Below are 27,312 nucleotides of genomic sequence, written 5' to 3'. Positions count from 1 at the left end.
TTTTAAAGTTCTGAAGGAAAATTACCTCCTACCTAAACGTATAAAGTATCAATCAAACATGAGACATGCAAGGTCTCAAAAATTTTACTTCCACTTAAACTTCCTCTAGAAGCTACCAAAGGATGTGCTTCAGCAAAACAAATTAGTACTCAATAAAATGGAAAATATGGAATCCAGAAAACAGCTGAGCGCAGGAAAGAAGTTAGTCCCAAGATAGCTAGGAACTAGAGGGCAGATTTGAAGGTAATGATGGAATGAAGGTAATGGACAGGTTGAGAGTTGCCTTCAAGATTTAGGATAGTACTGTACTTTTTAACCTGAGCAAGTTTACCCAGGTGAGTATGGACCAAATTACATGCTTTTCTTAAGCATGTGTGATTATACCCCAGCTTTCCAATCCATGCTGCATGGATCAGCAACAACACTCATATCATATACCAAAGGTATTGTTTTGACCTAATCCTAAGATATAGACTTTGATTCATCATGCAGTGAGCATCAAAAAAGTTTACTTCTTCTAACCACATTTCCACGACATCCAGTTACCCAGTATAATCCTGCCAGATACCCTGTAGTGAGCCTTCTGTTTAGCAGAACTCACTCATAACCTTAGCCATGAACTTGCAAAATTGGCCTTTGTAAACTCTCAGGGGGAGCTGAAGCCAGACTGTGATCCAAAGGCTGTAACGTTTCCCTTGAAGCCTTCATGCAATAATAGTAATACTGCCCCTTTATACTTGCTAACAGGTTTTTCAAAATTAAATATGTTGTTGAAGAATATATGTTGGCAGTAAACTAAAAGAAATGCAAAGGAATGATTAAGAAGTCAAGATGATATTTACATGTAAAAAGGAGAGAGATACAATTGCAGATATACCAGAGTCTTCTGAGATCTTATTAAATGTTTTATTTCTTAACATTCTTAGATATTACTAAATATTTGATTTCTTAACCTGATAGTGGGTACATGAATGTTTATTATTCGGTAAATCATACATTACTGTGCTTATGAATTGTTTCACAATTTACAAAAAATCACCCCAACTATTCCCCTTGCTCAGGTTCCATGCTCATTGAAGAACATTCTGGTGATGCTCTGACTTCTATTGTAGCTTTACCTCCAATAAGCAAATGGACATCAGACCATTTGGCATGTGTAATTCTCTTTTTAGAGTAATAAACTGGTGTACAAGTTTTATTTTAGAAAAAAGTATTAAAACAATGAATATTTAGTTCACTTAATTACTATGTTCTTATAAATGAAATGAAATTGGTCTCAAAATATATCCTCTTAGAGCCAATAATATTCTGCAACTAACCAAATTCATTCTCAGAATCAAGACCTTTTTGACGCTTCAATTTCCTTCCATATTGCAGCTTCAATTTTTGAAGTATCATATTCCCTCATCATATCAAATTCAAGCCACGGCTGACTCCACTTCTGAGCTTCTTTCATTTGCTCTTCAGTTAAACAAAGATCAAATCTGATTCCTTTAATATTAAAATTTGGACGTTCCCAGCGTTTAGACCAGGGCTTAGGCTTCATTTTCACTTTCAGCTAAGGAAGATTAAAAAAAAAAAAAAAAAAGGAATAATTAGGCTGATAGGCATAAGCAAAAATTCTTCTGAAGTTTTCATTAAGATGATTCTTTCTTATTTTCTACTTGAACTTCTGGTTTCGAATGTATAACCCATACCTCATTAACAGGGACTTTCTGGGTAGGCTCTTGTGCTACTGGCTTCATATTCACATCAAAAGTGCTATATTCAGGAAGGGCATCTCGTAAGTACAGCAAGCTATCATCCAGCCGTTTCTCTAATTTGACCACTTGAATCTCCTGGACCCGAGGATTATAAAGTTCAAAGCAAATCTCAACACCTAAATAGAAAATAAAATATATTCTTACAATCTAAGTCCACATTCCTATACGTTTCATACTACAGTAAAAGCATTTCATAAAGGAATTAGCACAAAGTTTTGCATGTAGAAAATGTGCCGTTAATTTGAAATGTTTAAGATAAAGATTACTTTATAGAAATAAGCTAAAATCCATTTAAATATAAAGTGAGAAAGTCTGAATTGGAATGATAGTCTAAAAAAGAAAAAATGGCTTCTAGAAATATGTTGAGTCACATATCTCTTAATTCTCATAGTAGTAACTTCAGAGAAAGTCTGAATTCTTCCCTATGTCATGTTTTTATCTCCCAATTACTTGAAGAAAAATCAATCTTCCATGTTAAGAGTAATAAGATTAATGGTGCAAAAGAAGTAAAATATTAAGTTCCAACTTTGGTTAGAAGCTCCTTTGATTAAGGATTAGTGGATTAAAGGGCTGGAGAGAACTAGTTTTGCTTTGCCCTTTCACCTTTTACCATGTGAGGGCACAGTGCTTGGCCCTTCCAGAGCACACAGCAACAAGGCACCATCTTGGATGCAGGGAAGGAGGCCTCACCAAATACCAAACCTGCCAGCACCTTGAACTTAGATTTCCCAGCCTCCCGAACTGTGAGAAATAAATTTGTTCTTTCTAAATTACCCAGCCTGTAGCATTTTGTTATAACAGCACAAACAGAATAAGACACCAGAAATGTAAACCAGAGACTGCACAAATGCAAGCAGATGATGGTGACATGGATGAGGGTGACAACAATGTAGAGGGAAAAACAGACAAAACTGTGATATATTTTTTGGAGATTATGCCAAGAAAATTTGATTGACTGCATGTGTGAAAGTAAGTGGGTAGGCAGTGGTACCATTTATGGAAATAGAAAAGACTGTGAATGGAACACCCTGCAAGTGGAAATAAAGGGTTCTGCTTTCAACTTATGCTGGTAAGACATCCAAATAGAGTGTTGATCCGAGTTGCAAATGCAAATCTGGAACTTAAAAATCTGGAGTTATAAATTTGGAAGTTATCATTATAAAGATGGTATACAAAGCCATTGGACAAGAAGGAAACACTAATGCAGGAAGTAGTGATGGGGAAGTTCGAGGCAGGTTACAACAGTCAGACATACTATAGAGAATGGCCAGAGGGAGCTAATCCTTTTTGAGTATTCTGTATCCAGTACTTCAAATTCAGTATCTCATAGTTGATTGGCTAGAACCATGTAGAGTAGAAACTATTACTATCTTAATGTTTAAAGAAAATCAAATGACTCACTCCTATGCTCATTTACTTCTATTACAAGGCCTCTCCAAGTATTTGACTTGATTTAAGGCACAAATCAATTATGTCCTGCTGAATTCCTACATGCACAGCCCACTAGGTCATTACAGACAGCAACTGCTTTCACATTTTCAATTTCTTTGAAAATAAGAATACTTTGTTGTTGGAACTTCATGAAACATTCAACTTGATAAACTTAACTGTTCCTGCCATTTTAATTAATAATCTTGCTAGAGTTTTACTACTTGTTCCTATAAGGCATAGTATACAAACACAATTTTGCCTTTTTAAAATTCCTCCCAAGTCATGTAAGACAGTGATATTCATTTTAGGAGCAAGTAATTAATGAAGACATTATATGTTTGTCTTAAAGTTTTACTCATGGGTTATTTGCTCCTAAAACGAATATCCCCATACTGCTTTATAGTGATTTATTCCCCCCTTTGATGTTGCCATGGTTTGCAGAGTCTACTTCTAATGACTGTTGCTCCAATAATATAAGAAGCCTTCAAGAGAAAGATGTCCGTCAACCACATTTAATCATTAACATCAAATCTCAATCCATTCTAAAGCCACAGGCTCCACATCTTCCCTCAGAGTCCCCTTTTACTTTCAAATTTCAGATTTCTTATCCCAGGATGCAGAAACAAAAAGGAATCCTGAGATAACATTTTCTAGACAATGAAAATGATGAAATAAAACTTACCTTGTCCTTCGATAACATTCCTAAGGATGAAAGTAGCTCCAAGGCCTTTTCCTGATCTCTGGATGCAAATCCCCAGAAACTGGCTGATTTTTCCACTGGCATATGGGTCAGCTGTAGTAACACGAAGAATACTTCCTACAAATTCAAAAGAGAAGTGAACTTTTTTCCCAGCACATCCAGCTGAAAAGTAAACTTTATATAAGATGCAGAAACAAACAAATAGCATTTCTAGGTAACTTCTTCTTAACTTCCTAAATCTTTTAATTTAGGAAGAAATACTTCATATGAGCATAACCCAGATATGTAAAAAAAAATCTTATTTTGTTTTTTAAGAAAACTAACCATCCAATCACTAAGAAACTAACCACCCAATCACTAATAATAAAATCATACAGCTCTTACTGACCAACGTAGAACTCTGGGATGTGGAGTACTTTTCTCCTTTCTAACATATCTTTTCTTTCTATTTGAAATTTCAGAGGATCTGTTCTTCCCCTTTGAGGAATGAATTCAGGACTCAAGAACCTGTGAAAAATACAAATAAATAAATTAATTAAAAGTAAACTTAAAAGGCTGCTAAAAGAAAAATTGTTGCTTTTCAAAGAAATTAAAGAATACGATATTGACGTGTTTTATTGTTCATTGTCTAAATAAAAGTCAATCTTATTTCTAAAATTGTTAATGCTCCTGAAAATAGCTAACAATTCCTGAGTACTCACCTGGTATTTTGTTAAAAGCTTTGTGAAACATCTATTGCATAAATTAATCCTTCTAGCAACCATGTAGGTTTGGTGTCATCTCCTTTTTACAGAGCAAGAAACTGAAGCTTGAAAAAAGTAAATAACTAACCCATTGCTACATTAGCTATAAATCTGTCAAGTCAAGATTTAAATGTAGGTATGTTTGTCAGTCTCCAAAGCCTATGACCATTACTACAGGTCTCACACTGAGCTATACATGCTATAATAAATTATGTCAGAAAAGACATCAACATATAAATTACTAATTATAAACTGACTTTTAAAATGATCTTCCTGATCAGGGAAGATGGCCCTGGAGATGGTGCTGAAGGGCCTGTGGCATCTGCAGCTTGTTTGCTGTGTCTGCTGGCCAAGACTAAAGACCAGTTTGAGTATGATGATTGTGACAACTGTGACGCCTATTGGTAGTCCTGGTGTCTCGTGGTTATCTTTCTGCCCTCCTGGTACAGCAGTATCCCTTGAAGAAATCCTGAGGCTTTGTAGTGCTCTTCGCTCCCTGACCATGTTTAATAATTCTTGCTTTTCCCCCTCCTCATCTGTTTTCTTCTGTTTACTGCTCTTCCTGTACCTTAGGCCAGTCCCGCATCCTTGCATTTCACATTCTCCTAACTGGAGACCCTTGGGCCTTAGGTGACTGCTGGGTCCTCGTCTGCCTTGTTTGTGCCTCTGTAGGAGGTAAGTCCTTGCTTTTCTCCTCTGGCCTAGTAGGGGACCTTGGGTAATGTCCCATTTTTGGCCAAGGTGAGGTATTTGTTTTAGAATAAAAAATTCACCATAAATTCTCATTTACTTAAATTTCCACAGAAATCCTGTTAGTGTCCCCATTTTGATTTCCCTAATTTGCTGGTTCTCCCTCTGTAAAAAGAGAATGATTAGACCCTGCCTGTTCACCTCAGGACTGTTGTGATTGTAGAAATGAAGCTATGTGAAAATTGTGTAAATCTTATAAAGGTGAAATCCTTTCGCTTAAAAAATAATAATCTTCCTTTTTTTCTTAACTGATTTTAAGCTCATTATGAAATATTTAATCTACATAAAAAGTATAAATGACAGTACAATGACTATTCATGTCTCTACCACCTACCTCAAGAAATAAATTACCAATATTGTGGAAGCCCCAGCGTATCCCTTCCTACTCTGTAGAGTTCATTACTATCCTAAATTTGGTGATTATTCCCATGAATTTCTTCCTCTTCCTCAATTTTCTACTTTGAAAATTTTAAAGCCTACCAAAAAAATAATAATACAATGAACAACTGTAGATCGTTCATCTACTTTTACTAACTGCTAAAATTCTGCTGTATTTGCTTTATATATACGTATCATTTTTTTCTGAACCATTTGAAAATGTCAGCCAGGTGTGGTGGTTTACATCTGTTATCCCAACACTTGAGAGGCCGAGGAGGGTAGATCATTTGAGCCCAGGAGTTCCAGACCAGGCTAGGCAACATAGTGAGACCTCATTCTCCAACAAAAAAATGTTAAAAATAGCCAGGCATGGTGGCGGGCACCTGTAGTCCCAGCCACTTGGGGGAATGAGTAGGGAGGGGCCTAGGAGTGGGAGGCTGCAGAGCCAAGATCATGCCACTGCACTCCAGCCTGGGTGACAAAAGCAAGGCTCTGTCTCAAAAAAATGGAAGAGCAAGGCATTTCATTCCTCAATAATTTAGAAGGCTTATGCTAAGAATAAGGACTTGCTCCTGTATTATCATGATACCCTTATGACACCTATACAAGTTAGCATTAATTTGATAACATAATCTAATACAGAGGTATCCAATCTTCTGGCTTCCCTGGGACACACTGGAGGAATTATCTTGAGCCACACATAAAAGACACTAACAACAGCTGGTAAGCTTAAAAAAAAAAAAGTCACAAAAAAACTCATAATGTTTTAAGAAAGTTTATAAATTTGTGTTGGGCCACATTTAAAGCTGTCCTGGGCTGCGGGTTGGACAAGCGTGGTCTAATATAGGATTCATACTCAAATGTATGTCAATATCCTGGGAAGGTATTTTACATCTATTTGTTGCCCAATTCAAAATACAATCAAGCTTCACACATCATATTTGGTCGTTAGTCTCTCAAACTAAGACTTTTCCCCATCTTTGTATTTTTATAATATTAACTTTTTTGAACAGTCAAGGCCTACTATCTTATCCCTGGATTCTGTATTGTTTCCACATACCTAGACTAAGGTTAAGTAATTTTAGTAAGAATATCACAGAGATGATCCTGTGAACAACTTATTCTGTCACATCAGGAGACACATAATATCAGCTGGTACCACTACTGGTAAAGTTATGTTTGACTGGCGAAGTTTCAGAAGGTCCCCCTTAAATTTCTTTTTACTTTACATATGCAGGTATGTCTGGGTAGCATATACTATTGTTTAGTATAGTTTTGTTTTTGTTTTTTCTGAGACAGAGTCTTGCTCTGTCAACCAGGCTGGAGTGCAGTGGCACCATCTCAGCTCACTGCAACCTCCGCATCCTGGGTTAAAGCAGTTCTCCTGCCTCAGCCTCCTGAGTAGCTGGGATTATAGGCGCATGCCACCACGTCTGGCTTTTTTTTTTTTTTTGTATTTTTAGTAGAGACGGGGGTTTCACCATGTGGGCCAGGCTGGTCTCGAACGCCTGACTTCGTGATCCGCCCTCCTCGACCTCCCAAAGTGCTGGGATTACAGGTGTGAGCCACTGCACCTGGCCTATAGTTTTAAACTTCATAAAAATAGCATCCTACTACATTAATGATTCTAAAGGTTTTTTCCCACACATATTTGTGAAAATCATCCATGTTTAATTAAAAGTCAGTTCTTGTTCATTCACTTTTCGCTGCTGTACAATATTCTGTCATATGAATGCATTTGCCTATTCACCTACTGTTGGTTATCTATTCTGCCTCTAAAATTTTGTTATAAAAAATACTTACATTCATTCTTGTACTTGTCTCCTTGTACATACATGTAAGAGTTTAGGTTGTGTGCTTTCTGAGTGAGAAGGTATACACAACTTAAGCTTACTAAATTCTGTCAAATTGTTCTCCAGAACATATCATTTACATTCCTGTTTAAGTGAATTCTATTAAATGCCACCCTTTAAGAGATATTCCATTAATACCTTCAAAAAAAAAGTTTTATAAGGAAATATTTTCTGAATCTCTAGGTTCTCTAACTCCAAGTTTACTTCTATTTAAATCAGTGGAATATTTTAAATGTTTAAAAAAATAAAAAATAAAAGGCCAGGCGTGGTGCCTGTAGTTCCAGTTACTCAGGAGGCTGAGGCGGGAGGATCACTTGAGTCCAGGAGTTTTGAGGCTGCAGTGAGCTAAGATCACCACTGCACTCCAGGCTGGGTGACTGAACCAGACTCTATCTCAAAAATTTAGGAAAAAAAAAAAAAAAATCCCAGAGGTAATCCAAATCAACAACCTACAGTCCTTTCAAGAAGCCTATAATCACAGCAGGTTTTTCCTCTGAAAACTGTTTTTTTAAAAAGGTTGTTACACAGCTCTCTTTTCAGATCTTAAGTCCTTTAAATTTACATGTACCTCCAAGATGACCACCATTCATTTTAGTTTTTATTCACACTGTTTTGATGAGTAAGTTTCAGACACACTTTAGCGGCAATTTTTACTGTGCCTTGTCTGCCAAAACTTCCAACCTAACCCACAGCAAATTTTTTAAGTTGGTCAATCTATTCCTATCCAGGGTTGGGGTCTTTTGAGAGAAAAGAACGGCTCTTGGACTTAAACAAGTATAAACAGGATGTACCTCAGAGAAAAACTCTGGTATAGCACATATACCACAGAAGAAAGAGCTTAAAATATGGGGAATCTTTGAAGTTCTGACTCAATAAAAATGCAAAGAAGTTGAATGCTGGCTTGGGGAGAAGCGAGGAAGACAGAACACTGTGGTGCACGGGCTCATGAATCCTACACACCAGCTCGTGCAGGGGAAGGTGCAGCCCCCATCTTAGAGCCGGTACCTCCGACTCGAACGCGCTGACCCGCTCACCGACCCCAGTTGCCCGCCTGGCGCCAGGGTAGTGCCTCACCTGCGTTCCTGTTCCGCTGGGCGGCGCTTGTCCATGATGATCGGCTTCGGCGGCGGCTGGAACGCGCCGGGCTCAGAAGGCCCAGTACTGTGCTGCCGGACAGGCCCCGCGTGGACCCCTGCGGGAGCAGACGACGAAGGTCAGGACTCTAGTGCCAGCCCCTAGATCCCGCAGAGCCCCGCAATCTCCCCCAACCCGGTGTCCCACGGAGGACCAACTCTGGGGTTGCCTCTCATCTCCAGGCTTGCCTCCCCCATCCTGACCCTGGGCCCCTAACGCGCCCCAGCTCGCAAGTCCCGCTCCTCTTACTGCAGGCGAAAGAGGCCGGCGCGGGGAACAGAGTCCTGGCGGCTTGGAAACGCCGACCTAGGCCCATTGCAGCCCCGTGCCCCGCTGCAATGCAGGACGCCATGCCAGCTAGCTTACGTCAAGACTACAACTCCCAGTAATCAGCGCGACGAGATTGTAGCTGCCTGCCACTAGATGGCGGCTGCTATGGGACAAAATAGATAAGTCTCTCCCCCTGCTCCTTTCCTGATGTCTTAGGAAAAGAGCAAATTTCTCTAGTTCCCCATAATGAGCCAAGTTACACCCCTCCACAGGGGTGTTCTCCCGGCCTAGAAAGCTCTTTCCTACCTCTCTGAATCAACTGTATCTTCTCAGGCAAGCTCTCGCTATGTGAAAATCCCGTTGTAGGCCTTCATTCCCACTAGGTGCCTTCGATTGGCAGCTCTGATCTCATTTGCAATTCTTTCTTCCTTGTGTAATTATTAGATTAGTATTTAAATCTGCTATTATACTATAATGAGGCAAGGGAAGGGAGAAACTCTCACTAACTCTTTGTTTTTGTTTTGTTTTGTTTTGTTTTTCTGAGACAAGGTCTTCTTCTTTTGCCCAGGCTGGAGTGCAGTGGCGCGATTATGGCTCTGCAGCCTGCAACTCCTGAGCTCAGGCGGTCCTCTCACCTTAGCCTCCAGAGTAGCCGAGACTACAGTCTTGCACCATCACGCCCAGCTGATTTTACGAATTCTTTGTTGAATGCACAGAAAGGAGAATAGAGCAGTTCCTGACAGAACTGCTGGCCCGTAGTCCTTGAGACTACAGAAAGCCTAAACTCTTTGAGGAACCCAAATGAATTTGGGCTGGGCAACAGTGGGTATGGATAGTGGGAGAAGTAAAGCTGAAAAGTCTTGTTAAGAAATTTGGAAAATGACTGGGCATGGCCAGGTATGCCTGTAACCCCAGCACTTTGGGAAACCGAGGCAGGAGGATCCCTTGAGTCCATGAGTTGGAAACCAGCCTGGGCAACATAGTGAGAACTTATCTCTAAGAACAAACACAGCCAGGCACGGTGGCTCACGCCTTTAACCCCAGCATTTTGGGAGGCCAAGGTGGGCAGATCGCCTGAGGTCAGGAGTTTGAGACTAGCCTGGCCAACATGGTGAAACCCCGTTTCTACTAAAAATTAAAAAAAATGTATCCTAGTTTGGTGGCAGGCTCCTGTAATCCCAGCTACTTGGGAGACTAAGGCAGGAGAATCTCTTGAACCCGGGAGGCAGAGGTTGCAGTGAGCTGAGATTGTGCCATTGTACTCCAGCCTGGGCAACAAGAGCGAAACTCTGTCTCAAAAAAAAAAAAGAAAAGAAAAGAAAAGAAAAAAAAAGGAAAGAAAAGAAAGAGAAACAAGCACAAAAAAGAAATTTGGAATTTGTTATCTCAGCAATGGTGACACAGTATAAGGATTGAACACTTAGAGTAATGTGATTATTTAACTACGTATTAGTCATTCCAGTTGTATTAATGTCCCAAAGCTACCTCAAATTCAGCATATCCATACTGAGTTCATCTTGTTCACCTCCAGACTTCCTTCCCAGTATTGCCTATCTCAGGGAATGACTTCAGCATCCACTCTCTTGCCTAAGCCAAACATCTCAGTGCCATCCTTGATTCTTCCCTATCTCCCCCTGGATGAAGTTCCAAAAAGTATGCCTGGCACCATCACATATTTCAGGAATCCATGTACCTTCTCATCCTTCCATCCGTATTACCAATCTAGGTCACCATTTTTCCCCTCAGGATCCCTGGAGATCCCTGCAACAGCCTTCTCATTAGTCTTCCTTCCTGTAATTACCTCCAGTCCTTGACACAGCAACCAAAAAAGATGGCACAGAAATGCATACCCTGTTCTTGGGTTTCCCCAGTTTAAAGCCTTACTGTTTACTTTTGACAGATATCAAATGCTCAGAAAAGCAACCCACCTCTGCAGTTTGGCCCCCATACTCCAACTTGGCATTGTGAAAAACAAGAGCTGTTACACCAGCCTGAGGAACAGGGCCATGTTTTGAGCACAGAACTCAAGGTGCTGTGAAGAAAGACAGGGCCTTGTATTTTAACTCTAGCTTTTTTTATTAGAACAATAATTTATTCTATAAATGACAAGGAATCACACAACCAAAATTTCAGATGAGCAATATTTTGGCTCTTCTACCTACCCAAAAAAGTAGACTTCAAGCTGTTAAGAGTAAAAGGGAGGAGAGGCAAAGATAATCATGACTGGCAGTGGTGAAGATTTTTCTGTATTAACCGTGCCCAGAACACTTGGCCTTCACTCTTGCTAGGATTGGTGCTATGGGCAGGGGCAGAAAAATAAAAGACAGACCTTCACAGGAGGACGGCAGAATTTACTAGACATTGCCAAGCCATGCCTGCTGCCCTCCCCGCTTCTACAATTGAAGGAATAGTTGTGTAGAGTTTTACAAAACTGGAAGAATGAACCTAAAGAATCTTATTTAATTTTCTCCTATATTCTTGCTCACCCAACATCCATCAGGCCATTTTGACCTTATCTTAATGTGGAGAACAAGCTGGAGTTTAAATTATTCCACCAAACAACTTCATAGAGCAAAATCAAAGAGCACAGAGCTGGCTCAACCACTTTGTGAGCTGATTACAGGAATAGTTAATTATTTACTTCTGTGTTTTACACCCATGGAAAGGAGATCATGAACATCATTATATAATGTTCAGCCAAGGGAAGAAAGTATTCCAGGCAAACCGGCTGCTTCAGGTTATTGTGATATCAGGATCCTTGTCTGTTTTGCTCATTATTACATCCTCTAGTAGAATATCTGGCACCCAATAAATATTTCTAAGTAAAATTAGGTAGATCACTCTGATTGTACTTTAGAAAATGGGTGAGAAGCAGGAAATTATTGGAATATTCCAAAAGAGAGATGGTGCTAACCTGGAACAGAAAAAAAAAAAAAAATGGTTCTTAAAGTCATCTTAAAATCATCCCTAATAAGAGCCTTGACTAGTAACATCAGCACAACCAGGGAACATGTTAAAAATACAAATTCTCAGGCCCCACCCCCAGACTTACTGAATTTAAAACTTAGGGCACAGAACCCAGTGATCTGTGCTTTAACAGATCCTCCAGGTGATTCTGATAGTTGTTCCAATTTGGGAACAATTGAGGTAGAGGCAATAGAAATAGAAAGTGTTATTTGTTTTTCTATATCTCCATCTATTTGTGAGGTAGAGTCAGTAAAAAAAATGTTCTGTAATGTACTAGCTGTGAGTCTTTGAGAGAGGTTCCCATCTCTGCCTTTGCTTCTTCATGGGTAATAGGATAGAGGTATACCTACCTCATTGGGTTGGTATAAGGATTAAATTGAGAAATAAAGTTTGGGGATAAATGTATAGATCATAATAAGTTCTTTTTCTCCAACTTCATTGAGACATGATTGAAGATAAAATTTGTATATATTTAAGGTATACAACATCATGATTTGATATATGTATGCAATGTGAAATGATTACCACAGTTGAGCTAATTAACATATCCTTCACCTAATTGGAAAAAAAAAAAAAAAAAGCTTTTTGTAAAACTTACTTTAAAGATGCCAGCAAGAGAAAACTATAATCTGATTCATGTATTAACACTTCCAAAAAAAGAATCTCCTATACCTAGAAAACCCTAAAGATGCTACCAAAAGACCTGATAAATAACTTCAATAAAGTTTCAGGATCCAAAATTAATATGCAAAAATCTGTAGTATGTCTATACACCAACAATATTCAAGCTGAGAACCAAATCAAGAATGCAGTCCCATTTACAATAGCCACCAAAAACATAAAATACCTGGGAATACATCTAACCAAGGAGATGAAATCTCTACAACAAGAACTACAAAACACTGCTGAAATAAATTATAGATAACACAAACAAATGGAAAAACATTCCATGCTCATGGATTGGAAGAATCAATGTCACTAAAATGTCCGTACTGCCCAAAGTAATTTACATATTCAATGACATTACTATTAAATTACTGTCAGGAGAAAAAAACAATTCTAAAATTCATATGGAAACAAGAAAGAGTCCAAATAGCCAAAGCAATCCTGAGCAAAAAGAGTGAAGCAGGAGGAATGACATGATCTGACTTTACATTGTACTACAAGGCTACAGTCTCCAAAACAGTATGGTACTGGTACAAAAAGCAACAAATAGACCAATGGAACACAATAGAGAATCAACAAATAAAGCCACGTACCTACAACCAACTAATCTTCAACAGAGTCTACAAAAATTAGCAGTGGGGAGATGACATCCTATTCAATAAATTGTGCTGGGAAAACTGGCTGACTATATGCTGAAGAATGAAACTAGACTGCTACCTCTCACCACATAAAAAAATTAACTCCAAATGGGTTAAAAACTTACATGTACGACCTCAAACTACAAAAATCCTAGAATAAAGCCTAGGGTGTACTCTTCTGGACATTCGCCTAGACATAGAATTTATGATTAAGTCTAAAAAGCAAATGCAGCAAAAAAAAAATTGACAATTGAGATCTAAATAAAGAGCTTCTGCACAGCAAAATAAACTGTCAACAGAGTAAACAGACATCTTACAGAATGGGAGAAAATATTTGTAAACTATGCATCTGAAAAATATTTAATTCATATTCAGAATCCATAAGAAATTTACATAATTGAACAAGAAAAAAATAATACCCTTAGAAAGTGGGGAAAGGACATGAACAGACATGTCTCAAAAGAAGACCTATAAGCAGCCAACAAACATATAAAAAAAAAAGCTCAACATTACTAACCATCAGACAAATCAAAGTCAAATGAGAAACCATTTTCGCACCAGTCAGAATGGCCATTATTAAAATGTAAAAAATAACAGATGTTGGCAAGACTGTGAAGAAAAGGAAACATTTACACAGTGTTGGTTAATAAATTAGTTAAGCCCCTGTGGAAAGTAGTCTGGAGATTTAAAATAACTAAAAATGGAATTACCATTTGACCCAGGAATTCCATTACTAGGTATATACCCTAAGGAAAATAAATCATTCTATCGTCAGGGCGCAGCGGCTCATGCCTGTAATCCCGGCACTTTGGGAGGCTGAGGCAGGTGGATCACGAGGTCAGGAGATCGAGACCATCCTGGCTAACACGGTGAAACCCCGTCTCTACTAAAAATACAAAAAATTAACCAGGCGTGGTGGCGGGCACCTGTAGTCCCAGCTACTTGGGAGGCTGAGGCAGGAGAATGGCGTGAACCTGGGAGGCAGAGCTTGCAGTGAGCCGAGATTGCACCACTGCACTCCAGCCTGGATGACAGAGTGAGACTCTATCTCTAAATACATACATACATACATACATACGTACATAAAAAAATAAAAATCATTCTACCAAAAAGCCATATGCACTCATATGTTCATTGCAGCATTCTTCACAATAGCAAAGACATGGAATCAAACCAGGTGCCCACCAATGGTGGATCGGATAAAGAAATGTACATATATGCCATGGAATACTACATAGCCATAAAAAGAATGAAATCATGTCCTTTTCAGGTACATAGATGCAACCAGGGGCCATTATTCTCGAATTAACACTGAAACAGAAAACCAAATACTGAATGTTATCACTTCTAAGAGGGAGCTAAATGGGTACTCAGGGACATAAAGATGGGAACAATAGACACTGAGTATTCCAAGAGTGGGGAGGGTGTGAGGGGGATAAGGGCTGAAAAAGTGTCTATTGGGTACTATGTTCACTATTTGGGTGATGGGATTAATAGAAGCCCAAACCTCAGCGTCACCCAATATATCCATGTAACAAACCCACACATCTAGCCACTGATTTTTTTAAATTTTTATTTTTTATGTTATTTTATTTTTGTGTGGGGAGACAGAGTATTGCTCTGTTGCCCAGGTTGGAGTGCAGTGGCACGATCTCGGCTCACTGCAGCCTCCACCTCCTGGGTTCAAATGATTCTTGTACCTCAGCCTCCCAAGTAGCTGGGATTACAGATGCACACCACTACGCCTGGCTAATTCTTGCATTTTTAGTAGAGGCAAAGTTTCATCTTGTTCCCCAGGCTAGTCTTAAACTTCTAGGTTCAAGAGATTCACCTGCCTAGGCCTCCCAAAGTGTTGGGATTACACTTGTGAGCCACTGTGCCTTGCTAGCTGCTGAATGGAGGAGGAGGAGGAGGAGGAGGAGGAGGGGGAGGAAAGAGAGGAAAGAAGAAAAAAGAAGGAAGAAGAAGAAATCTCTCATTCCAAAGAAGGGGGGGAGGAGGAGGGGTGGGGAGGAAAAAAAGAAAGAAATCTCTCATTCCAAAGAATGGAGGGAGGGAGTGAGGAAAGGAAGAAGGAGGAAGAGGAGAAGGAGGAGGAGGAGGAAAGAAAAAGTAGAAAAAGAAGATGGAAGAAGAAGAAATCTCTCATTCCAAAGAGGGGTTAGTCAAAATGGTAGTCTGGAAAACCAGTTACAACATGAAAAGTTAGCCAGTGCCCAGCCAGAAAAGGAAAGAGCCTTAGACAAGTAATTTGGGGAATTTCCAGGCCCACTGATGAGTCCATCCTGGGGCAGACATAAATGAAGGAAGTTGTAGACAACAGTTGTCAAGTTGTCTGATTCCATAGATGAAATAATCCCTAGCAGGAGACTTAGCTTGTTGCCAATAAACACTTGAAACCTGTATTAAACTCCCTTTGTTCTGTGTTCCTCAAGCAACCCCTTCCATATTTGACATTAAATTTTGCCTTCAAGGAGAGAAAGTGGTGGTCACAAAGACATAAATGTTCTGGTATTCTGGTCAGCATATTATTTTTTATTTACTTATAAATTAATAAACTAGCATTTAGTTTTGTCATATCAATTTCACAAATTTGGTTCATGTAAGTCTTCCCTAAATGATGTATCTATTTCATGCTGTGCTGAAAATCAGGTTCTGGGCTTTCAAAATCAAAAGTCAGACCCAGGGCCATGACAGATTCTCCAAAGTCAATATTATCTGTGAAGCCTTGAAGTATATATTTTGCCTGGATGAAGGAACTTCATATTGCCTCATAAGCTCACCCTCACTACACATACACTCCTTTATTCACTATCTATAACTATTTAATAAATTGCTTCTAAATTTAGCAGCTTAAAACAACAAACATTTATTGTTGTATGGTTCTGTGGGTCAGAAACCCAGAAGTGGCTTAGTTGAGTGATTTTGACACCAGGTCTTTCACAATGCTGCAATCAAGAGGTTGGCTGGGGCTATAGTCAACTCAAGGCTCAACTAAGGGAAGATCTGCTTGCCAGCTTGTTCTGTGACTAGAAGCAGCCTTGCTGGCTGTTGGCTGGGGACATTGGTTCCTTGCTGTGTGAACCTTTCCATGGGGCAGCTCGTAACAGGTATCTGGCTTCCCTCGGAGTGAGCCAGCAATGGAACAAGAAGGTGAACAAGACAGAAGTCACAGTCTTTTTGTTACCTAATCTCAGAAGCAACGTGCCATCACTGTTACTGTGATTCTGTTCATTAGAAACAAGTCACTAGGTCCGGCTCACACTCAAGTGAAATGGACCCCAAAGCCAGAAATATGAGGAGGTCGGGATTATTGGAGGCCATCCTACAAGCTGCCTGCCACAAAATCATTTTCATATTCAAATTTACGAAAGTATAATATTTTTTCTACAAGCTAGCCAATGTTTCATTGCAATGGCTATTAAACAACAATGCCATAACACTTCATATTTGCTAATGTTTTATATTTTTAAATTACATATGTAACACTAAAATATTCTTAGTATTTGTGAGCTAATTCTCTCCAGCCATCCTCAACTTAGCAAGAAATATTTATTTCCTTTTTTGCTTGGTGAATATCTTGAGCTGACTAGGATTTTTACACAGATTTGGACTTTGAGCCCTAGTCAGAAATGGATGTAGGCCTTGTTTGAAATACAGCCCATTCTTGTGGATAATTCATCACACACTGATGGCAAGTATAGGAGAGAGGGACAGTGGGGAAGACCATGATGGTGATGGAAGTAAAATGTGAGAAGAGAGTCTAGGATGGCAAGGGAAGGTAGAGCAGATCTTTCTCAATCACTCTTTCATTCATTCATTTATTCATTTGGTCAGTCAGCCTTCTATTCTTATTTAACAAGTTTTTATTGTTCACCTACCATGTGCCAGGCAGTGGGCTACATCCTGGAGATACAAAGTTGATAATCCTAGTGTCTTCATAATAGGATGCCATAGTGTAAAGGAAAGACTGTCAAACAATGACAACATTACCTGCTAAACAGGGAGAGAGAGGCATAGAGCACGGTGGGAATATGGGGGTCAGGGGAGTGGGAGCTGGTGATGTAATCTGATGATCTGATCTGAGTTTAAAAGTATTGAATGGGGCTCAGTTCTGCAGGGTTGTAACTAAGTAAATATCTAGCCTGGAAACACAGTCTGTTCCATTGCTTCACAGAGGAGCACACCTGGAAAAAAGGAACAAGAAAAATGTTATTGACACCAGAAGGACAAAGTAGGAATAAAAGTTTTAAAAAGCCAATTTAAAAGTTACACATGTGTATGAGAATTTATGATGTGAGTAAACTGGCACTTAAAATCAATGTGGAGGCCAGGTGCGGTGGCCCACACTTGTAATCCTAGCACTTTGGGAGGCTGAGGCCGTAGGGTCACTTGAGGCCAGAAGTTTAAGATCAGTCTGGCCAACATGGCGAAAATTCATCTCCACTAAAAATACAAAAATTGTCTGGGCGTGGTGGCACACACCTTTAATCCCAGAACTTTGGGAGGCTGAGGCACAGAATCGCTTGAATTGGGGAGGTAGAGGTTGCAGTGAGCTGAGACCATGCCACTGCACTCTACCCTGGGTGACAGAATGAGACTCTGTCTCAAATAATAATAACAATAAATAAAATAAAATAAATGTGGAAAGGATGGAAAAACGATGTTCAGACAATTAGATATCTGTTGGAAAAAAATATGAATTGATCCATACTTCACAATTTTGGAAAATCAGTATCTTATATTTCTATGTACTTGATATGCATAAAGAACTTCTGGAAGAATATCATATATATAAGAATATATATATAAGAATAATATCTTATATATATAAGATTTATATATATATCCCACAAATGAAAGAACTTACCTTCCCTAGGATAGAAAAGGCTTAGAAAAAGAAGAAACAAGGTTGGAGCTAGCACTTTCACTGTATGCATTTTTGTATTGTTTGACTATGAACCTTATTATTATCTATTCTAGAAATTGAATTTCGAAAAGTGAAAACTTATGGATGGAATGAAGAAATAACCATGAGAAAAAAACATGCAAGACATTGTAAGTAAAAATACATTGTAACGCCTTCTTAAATAGAATGAAAAAACCCCAAAGCCATGAAGAGAAAGATTGATAAGTTTGACCCCATTACCACTGAAATCTTCTAGATGAAAAACAGATATCATAAACAAATTTAAAATACTAGTGATTGCGGAGTGCAGTGGCTCATGCCTGTAAATCCCAGCACTTTGGGAGGCCAAGGTGGGTGGATCATATGAGATCAGGAGTTTGAGACCAGCCTGACCAACATGGCAAAACCTCGTTTCTATGAAAAATACAAAGATTAGCCGGGCACGGTGGCACATGCCTGTAGTCCCAGCTACTCGGGAGGCTGAGTGAGGCAGGAGAATTGCTTGAACCTGGGAGGCGGAGGTTTCAGTGAGCCGAGATCGCACCACTGCACTCCAGCCTGGACGACAAAGCAAGACCCTGTCTCAAAAAATAAATTAAATAAATACATGAAACACCAGTGATCAACTTGGAAACATTTCTTTCAAATTGTAGAAGAGATAAACAATTAATATTCAGAAATTACACCATTGACTGGAAAAAATATTGAAAGATTGACGATGTCAAGCGGAGGAAACATAAATTATAACATTTTAACCCAGCTGCTCTACATCTTATTCACAGTAAATATAAACTCACCGCAAGCTCTGAAATGTTCTAGTGGATGACAGTCATGCCAGAGTGTTCATTCAATTGTTCAACAAAATCTTGGGGAAAAAAAACCAGTGTTCATTATAATGGGAATGACTAAACGGCAATTCAATAATACAAAAAATTATGACAGAATTAATAATTAACTGGATCTATATATCATTTTATGATAGTTATGGTGATATAAATTATGATAAAATCATAAATAACATATATTCTCAATTACACCTATAAATATAAGCAACCAAGGGCAAAATCACCCATTTCGGGGAATGATTAAGCCGCTAGTCAAGACATGCACTAGGGCTTAACCTACAAATCTTGGTATTGAAATGCATTTAGAATATTATTTCACATTCCCTAAAGGCATTCCCTTTAGAGGTGTGGCCAAGACCCACCCCACAGAGTCCTGCAGCTTCTATCTGTATAGAGGAGAGGGCTGAGTAATAGTATCAATTCACTGCTGTTTAGAGGGAGTTTTTAGACTTCAAATATTTATTAATCACAAAGTTCTATTCCCAATGTCACATTTATTTGTACATCCTCTCCTACAAATTTATCCGGGGAAATATCAATTATATCTCTTGATAATCACTTACAATTGGCTCTTGGGGTAAAATTCATAAAATTTTACTTAATAAAGTCTACAATTCTGTCTTTTTTTTCATTTTTATTTATTTTTATGATTTATTTTTTTTTTATGATTATACTTTTAAGTTCTAGGGTACATGTGCATAACGTGCAGGTTTGTTACATATGCATACTTTGCCATGTTGGTGTGCTGCACCCATCAACTTGTCAGCACCCGTCAACTCATCATTTACATCAGGTATAACTCCCAATGCAATCCCTCCCTCCTCCCCGCTCCCCATAATAGGCCCTGGTGTGTGATGTTCCCCTTCCCGAGTCCAAGTGACCTCATTGTTCAGTTCCCAGCCATGAGTGAGAACATGCGGTGTTTGGTTTTCTGTTCTTGCAATAGTTTGCTGAGAATGATGGTTTCCAGCTGCATCCATGTCCCTACAAAGGACACGAACTCATCCTTTTTTATGGCTGCATAGTATTCCATGGTGTATATGTGCCACATTTTCTTAATCCAGTCTGTCACTGATGGACATTTGGGTTGATTCCAAGTCTTTGCTATTGTGAATAGTGCCGCAATGAACATACGTGTGCATGTGTCTTTATAGCAGCATGATTTATAATCCTTTGGGTATATCCCCAGTAATGGGATGGCTGGGTCATATGGTACTTCTCGTTCTAGATCCTTGAGGAATCGGCATACTGTTTTCGATAATGGTTGAACTAGTTTACAATCCCACCAACAGTGTAAAAGTGTTCCTATTTCTCCACATCCTCTCCAGCACCTGTTGTTTCCTGACTTTTTAGTGATTGCCATTCCAACTGATGTGAGATGGTATCTCATTGTGGTTTTGATTTGCATTTCTCTGATGGCCAGGGATGACGAGCATTTTTTCATGTGCCTGTTGGCTGTATTCATGTCTTCTTTTGAGAAATGTCTGTTCATATCCCTTGCCCACTTTTGGATGGGGTTCTTTGTTTTTTTTCTTGTAAATTTGTTAGAGGTCCTTGTAGGTTCTGGATATTAGCCCTTTGTCGGATGAGTAGATTGCAAAAATTTTCTCCCACTCTGTAGGTTGCCTGTTCACTCTGATGGTAGTTTCTTTTGCTGTGCAGAAGCTCTTTAGTTTAATTAGATCCCATTTGTCAATTTTGGCTTTTGTTGCCATTGCTTTTGCTGTTTTAGACATGAAGTCCTTGCCCATGCCTATGTCTTGAATGATATTACCTAGGTTTTCTTCTAGGGTTTTTATGGTTTTAAGTCTAACATTTAAGTCTCTAATCCATCTTGAATTAATTTTCATATAAGGAGTAAGGAAAGGATCCAGTTTCAGCTTTCTACTTATGGCTAGCCAATTTTCCCAGCACCATTTGTTAAATAGGGAATCCTTTTCCCATTTCTTGTTTTTCTCAGGTTTGTCAAAGATCAGATGTCTGTAGATGTGTGATATTATTTCTAAGGGCTCTGTTCTGTTCCATTGGTCTACAACTCTGTTTTGGTACCAGTACCATGCTGTTTTGGTTACTGTAGCCTTGTAGTATAGTTTGTAGTCAGGTAGTGTGATGCCTCTAGCTTTGTTCTTTTGACTTAGGATTGTCTTGGCAATGCAGGGTCTTTTTTGGTTCCATATGAACTTTAAAGCAGTTTTTTTCCAATTCTGTGAAGAAAGTCATTGGTAGCTTGATGGGGATGGCATTGAATCTATAAATTACCTTGGGCAGTATGGCCATTTTCACGATATTGATTCTTCCTATCCATGAGCATGGGATGTTCTTCCATTTGTTTGTGTCCTCTTTTATTTCACTGAGCAGTGGTTTGTAGTTCTCATTGAAGAGGTCCTTGACATCCCTTGTAAGTTGGATTCCTAGGTATTTTATTCTCTTTGAAGCAATTGTGAATGGAAGTTCATTCATGATTTGGCTTTCTCTTTGTCTGTTATTGGTGTATAAGAATGATTGTGATTTTTGCACATTGATTTTGTATCCTGAGAATTTGCTGAAGTTGCTTATTAGCTTAAGGAGATTTTGGGCTGAGATGATGGGGTTTTCTAAATATACAATCATGTCATCTGCAAACAGAGACAATTTGACTTCCTCTTTTCCTAATTGAATACCCTTTATTTCCTTCTCTTGTGTGATCGCCCTAGCCAGAACTTCCAACACTATGTTGAATAGGAGTGGTGAGAGAGGGCATCCCTGTCTTGTGCCAGTTTTCAAAGGGAATGCTTCCAGTTTTTGCGATTCAGTATGATATTGGCTGTGGGTTTTTCTTAAATAGCTCCTATTATTTTGAGATATATTCCATCAATACCGAATTTATTGAGAGTTTTTAGCATGAAGGGCTGTAGAATTTTGTCAAAGGCCTTTTCTGCATCTATTGGGATAATCATGTGGTTTTTGTCTTTGGTTCTGTTTATATGATGGATTACATTTATTGATTTGCATATGTTGAACCAGCCTTGCATCCCAGGGATGAAGCCCACTTGATCATGGTGGATAAGCTTTTTGATGTGCTGCCGGATTTGGTTTACCAGTATTATATTGAGGATTTTTGCATCGATGTTCATCAGGGATATTGGTCTAAAATTCTCTTTTTTTGTTGTGTCTCTGCCAGGCTTTGGTATCAGGATGATGCTGGCCTGATAAAATGAGTTAGGGAGGATTCCCTCTTTTTCTATTGATTGGAATAGTTTCAGAAGGAATGGTACCAGCTCCTCCTTGTACCTCTGGTAGAATTCGGCTGTGAATCCATCTGGTCCTGGACTGTTTTTGGTTGGTAGACTATTAATTATTGCCTCCATTTCAGAGACTGCTATTGGTATATTCAGGGATTCAACTTCTTCCTAGTTTAGTCTTGGGAGAGTGTAAGTGTCCAGGAAATTATCCATTTCTTCTAGATTTTCTAGTTTATTTGTGTAGAGGTGTATATAGTGTTCTCTGATGGTAGTTTGTATTTCTGTGGGGTCGGTGATGCTATCCCCTTTATCATTTTTTATTGTGTCTATTTGATTCTTCTCTCTTTTCTTCTTTGTAAAGTCTTTCTAGCGATCTATCAATTTTGTTGATCTTTTCAAAAAATCCGCTCCTGGATTCATTGATTTTTTGGAGGGTTTTTTGTGTCTCTATCTCCTTCAGTTCTGCTCTGATCTTAGTTATTTCTTGCCTTCTGCTAGCTTTTGAATGTGTTTGCTCTTGCTTCTCTAGTTCTTTTAATTGTGATGTTAGAGTGTCAATTTCAGATCTTTCCAGCTTTCTCTTGTGGGCATTTAGTGCTATAACTTTCCCTCTACACACTGCTTTAAATGTGTCCCAGAGATTCTGGTATGTTGTATGTTGGTTCTCATTGGTTTCAAAGAACATCTTTATTTCTGCCTTCATTTCGTTATGTACCCAGTAGTCATTCAGGAACAGGTTGTTCAGTTTCCATGTAGTTGAGCGGTTTTGATGGAGTTTCTTAGTTCTGAGTTCTAGTTTGATTGCACTGTGGTCTGAGAGACAGTTTGTTATAATTTCTGTTCTTGTACATGTGCTGCAGAGTGCTTTACTTCCAATTATGTGGTCAATTTTGGAATAAGTGTGATGTGGTGCTGAGAAGAATGTATACTCTGTTGATTTTGGGTGGAGAGTTCTGTAGATGTCTATTAGGTCCGCTTGGTGCAGAGATGAGTTCAATTCCTGGATATCCTTGTTAACTTTCTGTCTTGTTGATCTGTCTAATGTTGACAGTGGGGTGTTGAAGTCTCCCATTATAATGTATGGGCGTCTAAGTCTGTTTGTAAGTCTCTAAGGACTTGCTTTATGAATCTGGGTGCTCCTGTATTGGATGCATATATATTTAGGATAGTTAACTCTTCCTGTTGAATTGATTCCTTTACCATTATGTAATGGCCTTCTTTGTCTCTTTTGATCTTTGATGGTTTAAAGTCTCTTTTATCAGAGACTAGGATTGCAACCCCTGTTTTTTTTTGTTTTTTGTTTTTTTCCATTTGCTTGGTAGATCTTCCTCCATCCCTTTATTTTGAGCCTATGTGTGTCTCTGCGTGTGAGATGGGTCTGCTGAATACAGCACACTGATGGGTCTTGACTCTTTATCCAGTTTGCCAATCTGTGACTTATAATTGGATGGTTTAGTCCATTTACATTCAAGGTTAATATGGTTATGTGTGAACTTGATCCTGCCATTATGATATTAACTGGTTATTTTGCTCGTTAGTTGATGCAGTTTCTTCCTATCATCGATGGTCTTTACATTTTGGCATGTTTTTGCAATGGCTGGTACCGGTTGTTCCTTTCCATATTTAGTGCTTCCTTCAGGAGCTCTTGTAAGGCAGGCCTGGTGGTGACAAAATCTCTCAGCATTTGCTTTTCTGTAAAGGAATTTATTTCTCCTTCACTGATGAAACTTAGTTTGGCTGGATATGAAATTCTGGGTTTAAAATTCTTTTCCTTAAAATGTTGAATATTGGCCCCCACTCTCTTCTGGCTTGTAGAGTTTCTGCTGAGAGATCTGCTGTTAGTCTGATGGGCTTCCCTTTGTGGGTAACCTGACCTTTCTCTCTGGCTGCCCTTAACAGTTTTTCCTTCATTTCAACTTTGGTGAATCTAACAATTATGTATCTTGAAGTTGCTCTTCTCGAGGAGTATCTTTGTGGTGTTCTCTGTATTTCCTGAATTTGAATGTTGGCCTGCCGTACTAGGTTGGGGAAGTTCTCCTGGATGATATCCTGCAGAGTGTTTTCCAACTTGGTTCCATTTTCCCCCTCACTTTCAGGTACCCCAATCAGACGTAGATTTGGTCTTTTCACATAATCCCATACTTCTTGAAGGCTTTGTTCATTTCTTTTTCCTCTTTTTTCTTTAGACTTCTCTTCTCACTTCATTTCATTCATTTGATCCTCAGTCGCTGATCCTCTTTCTTCCAGTTGATCGAATCAGTTACTGAAGCTTGTGCATTTGTCACGTCATTCTCGTGTCATGGTTTTTATCTGTGTCAGTTCGTTTATGGCCTTCTCTGCATTGATTATTCTAGTTATCCATTCTTCCATTCTTTTTTCAAGATTTTTAGTTTCTTTGCACTGGGTACGTAATTCCTCCTTTAGCTCTGAGAAGTTTGATGGACTGAAGCCTTCTTCTCTCAGCTCGTCAAAGTCATCCTCCGTCTAGCTTTGAGCCGTTGCTGGTGATGAGCTGCATTCCTTTGGAGGGGGAGATGCGGTCTGATTTTTTGATATTCCAGCTTTTCTGCCCTGCTTTTTCCCCGTCTTTGTGGTTTTATCTGCCTTTGGTCTTGATTATGGTGACGTACTGATGGGGTTTTGGTGTGAGTATCCTTCCTGTTTGTTAGTTTTCCTTCTAACAGTCAGGACCCTCAGCTGTAGGTCTGTTGGAGATTGCTTGAGGTCCACTCCAGACCCTGTTTGCCTGGGTATCAGCAGCAGAGGCTGCAGAAGATAGAATATTGCTGAACAGTGAGTGTACCTCTCTGATTCTTGTTTTGGAAGCTTCGTCTCAGGGGTGTATCCCACCGTGTGAGATGTGGGGTGTCGGTCTGTGCCTAGTGGGGGATGTCTCCCAGTTAGGCCACTCAGGGGTCAGGGACCCACTTGAGCAGGCAGTCTGTCCATTCTCAGATCTCAACCTTGGTGTTGGGAGATCCACTGCTCTCTTCAAAGCTGTCAGACAGGGTCATTTGCATCTGCAGAGGTTTTGGCTGCTTTTTTTTTTTGTTTAGCTGTGCCCTGTCCCCAGAGCTGAAGTCTACAGAGACAGGCAGGCCTCCTTGAGCTGCGGTGGGCTCCACCCAGTTTGAGCTTCCCAGCAGCTTTGTTTACCCACTTAAGCCTCAGCAATGGTGGGCGCCCCTCCCCCAGCCTTGCTGCTTCCTTGCAGTTAGATCTCAGACGGCTGTGCTAGCAATGGGGGAGGCTCCGTGGGTGTGGGACCCTCCCAGCCACGTGGGGGATATAGTTTCCTGGTGTGCCGTTTGCTAAGACCCTTGGTAAAGCGCAGTATTGGGGTGGGAGTTACCCGATTTTCCAGGTGTTGTTTGTCTCAGTTCCCCTGGCTAGGAAAAGGGATTCCCTTCCCCCTTGCGTTTCTCAGGTGAGACGATGCCTTGCCCTGCTTCAGCTCTTGCTGTTCGGGCTGCAGCAGCTGACTAGCACTGATGGTCCTGCACTCCGTAGTGAGATGAACCCAGTACCTCAGTTGAAAATGCAGAAATCACCGATCTTCTGTGTCGCTCGCTCTGGGAGCTGGAGACTGCAGCTGTTCCTATTCCACAATTCGTTCTTTCTTTTTCTTCCTTCCCCCTCCCTCCCTCCTTCCCTCCCTTCCTTCCTTCCTTCCTTCCTTCCTTCCTTCCTTCCTTCCTTCCTTCCTTTCTTTTCTTGAAATGCAGTCTCACTGACGCCAGGCAGGAGTGCAGTGGCACGATCTCAGCTCACTGCAACTTCCACCTCCCGGGTTCAAACAATTCTCCTGCCTCAGCCTCCCAAGTAGCTGGGACTACAGGCATGCACCAAAGTCTATAATTCTTTCTACTTTCCATTGCTCAAGGAGTTTTCTAGAAGGGTCTATGACAATATTTTTTTCCAAAATAGTGAGATTGCAACAAGCTAACCCTTAGTGAAATGTGTATCTAAAACAATGCCAACCTAGGAGGATTCATATCAATTATGCCTACACTTTTAGAGAGGGAAAGAATGTGAGCTGACCAGTTACCACCTATAATGGTCATATACAGAGAAACTGTTGAGTTTCTTTCTTTTCTTATTTCATTAGTGGGTTTTCCAGTAAAGTCATTTTGGGCTTCTCCTCCACCACTCCGCTGGCATCCCTCTGCACCTAGAGAAAATCACACATCAGCAATGGCTCTCCATGGCCAGCACTCTCTCCACCTCCGTAGCTCATCTCTGCCTTCTTAACCTGCTCACCACACTCCGACTACCCCGGCTTGCAGTGGTGTTGGGGTGCAGAGTTTCTTCTGCCTGGGTCACTCTCTTTTTCCTCTATTCTGCCTTCTGGGTCTCAGCATACAGTCACCTTCTACAACAGCCTTCTGTGGCACCCTGAATTAGAGTCAACCTCCTTCTACTTTCTCATGGCATCCTGGGCTTTTTCTTTCTATTCTTTGTCACAATGTGGTGATAATTTTATAATTATCTTTCTACCAGGAGGTTGTAAGTTTGTGGAGTGCAGAAATTGACATTTTTTCAGTTGCTACTCTGTCCCAGCTCCCAGCACAAAAAAGTGTCTCAGGAAACTCCTGTAGGCTGAAGGAATTGAATGAAGAAGACTTTCAGCCCCTGAGCAGCCTCCAGGTGGGATGAGTTGTGGTCTCTGCCCATATGACCTGTAGGACCTCAGGGCCCATATATAACAACAGGGGCCCTGAAATAACAGCAAATCCATTCCGATTAGAAGCTTGATGGGAGAAGACAGGAAAGTCGTTGCTTGCTCTCAGAGGCAATTCTCACTGGGTTCAGAGAGACTGGATGACCCTTCAATGAGAGCTCTGGGCATGTGTATGGGGAGGAAGCTGGAACAAGAGCCTGCAGTGAGCCCCACAATCCCAAATCAGGCAACGGGGCCTAGAATGCAAGAGGAGCTTCCAGCGCCTCACCAGAGAGGTCTTACACATACTGCCTAAACATCAGCTGTTGATTTTGCCAATATTGATAGGTACCGGTGATGTCTCCAAATCAACTATCATGAGTA

General features: G+C 39.9%; 1 protein-coding gene and 1 long non-coding RNA gene across 2 annotated transcripts in view; one reads left to right on the top strand and one right to left on the bottom strand.

The window, feature by feature from the left end:
* Positions 1-892: 892 nt before the first annotated feature.
* MRPL19 (mitochondrial ribosomal protein L19) lies at positions 893-9,147 on the bottom strand. The gene is made up of 6 exons (XM_033175250.1): positions 9,002-9,147; positions 8,693-8,810; positions 4,283-4,401; positions 3,877-4,011; positions 1,698-1,879; positions 893-1,558 (listed from the first exon to the last, which is right to left on the bottom strand). Exons 1-6 carry the CDS (start codon positions 9,102-9,104, stop codon positions 1,337-1,339), a joined length of 879 nt encoding a protein of 292 aa, XP_033031141.1. The 5' UTR covers positions 9,105-9,147; the 3' UTR covers positions 893-1,336.
* The window catches only part of LOC117062081, a 34,450-nt gene continuing 15,861 nt past the window's right edge, over positions 8,724-27,312 (top strand). The window contains exons 1-2 of the long non-coding RNA XR_004428205.1: positions 8,724-8,831; positions 18,277-18,351. This is a non-coding gene — a long non-coding RNA (uncharacterized LOC117062081). The remainder of the gene's footprint in view (positions 8,832-18,276; positions 18,352-27,312) is intronic.

The sequence above is a fragment of the Trachypithecus francoisi genome, unplaced genomic scaffold (assembly GCF_009764315.1).
Source record: "Trachypithecus francoisi isolate TF-2019V2 unplaced genomic scaffold, Tfra_2.0 Lachesis_group17, whole genome shotgun sequence".
Classification (NCBI taxonomy): Eukaryota; Metazoa; Chordata; class Mammalia; order Primates; family Cercopithecidae; genus Trachypithecus; species Trachypithecus francoisi.
Note: the sequence above shows the minus strand (reverse complement) of the source record. Positions and strands in the feature narration are given on the sequence as shown.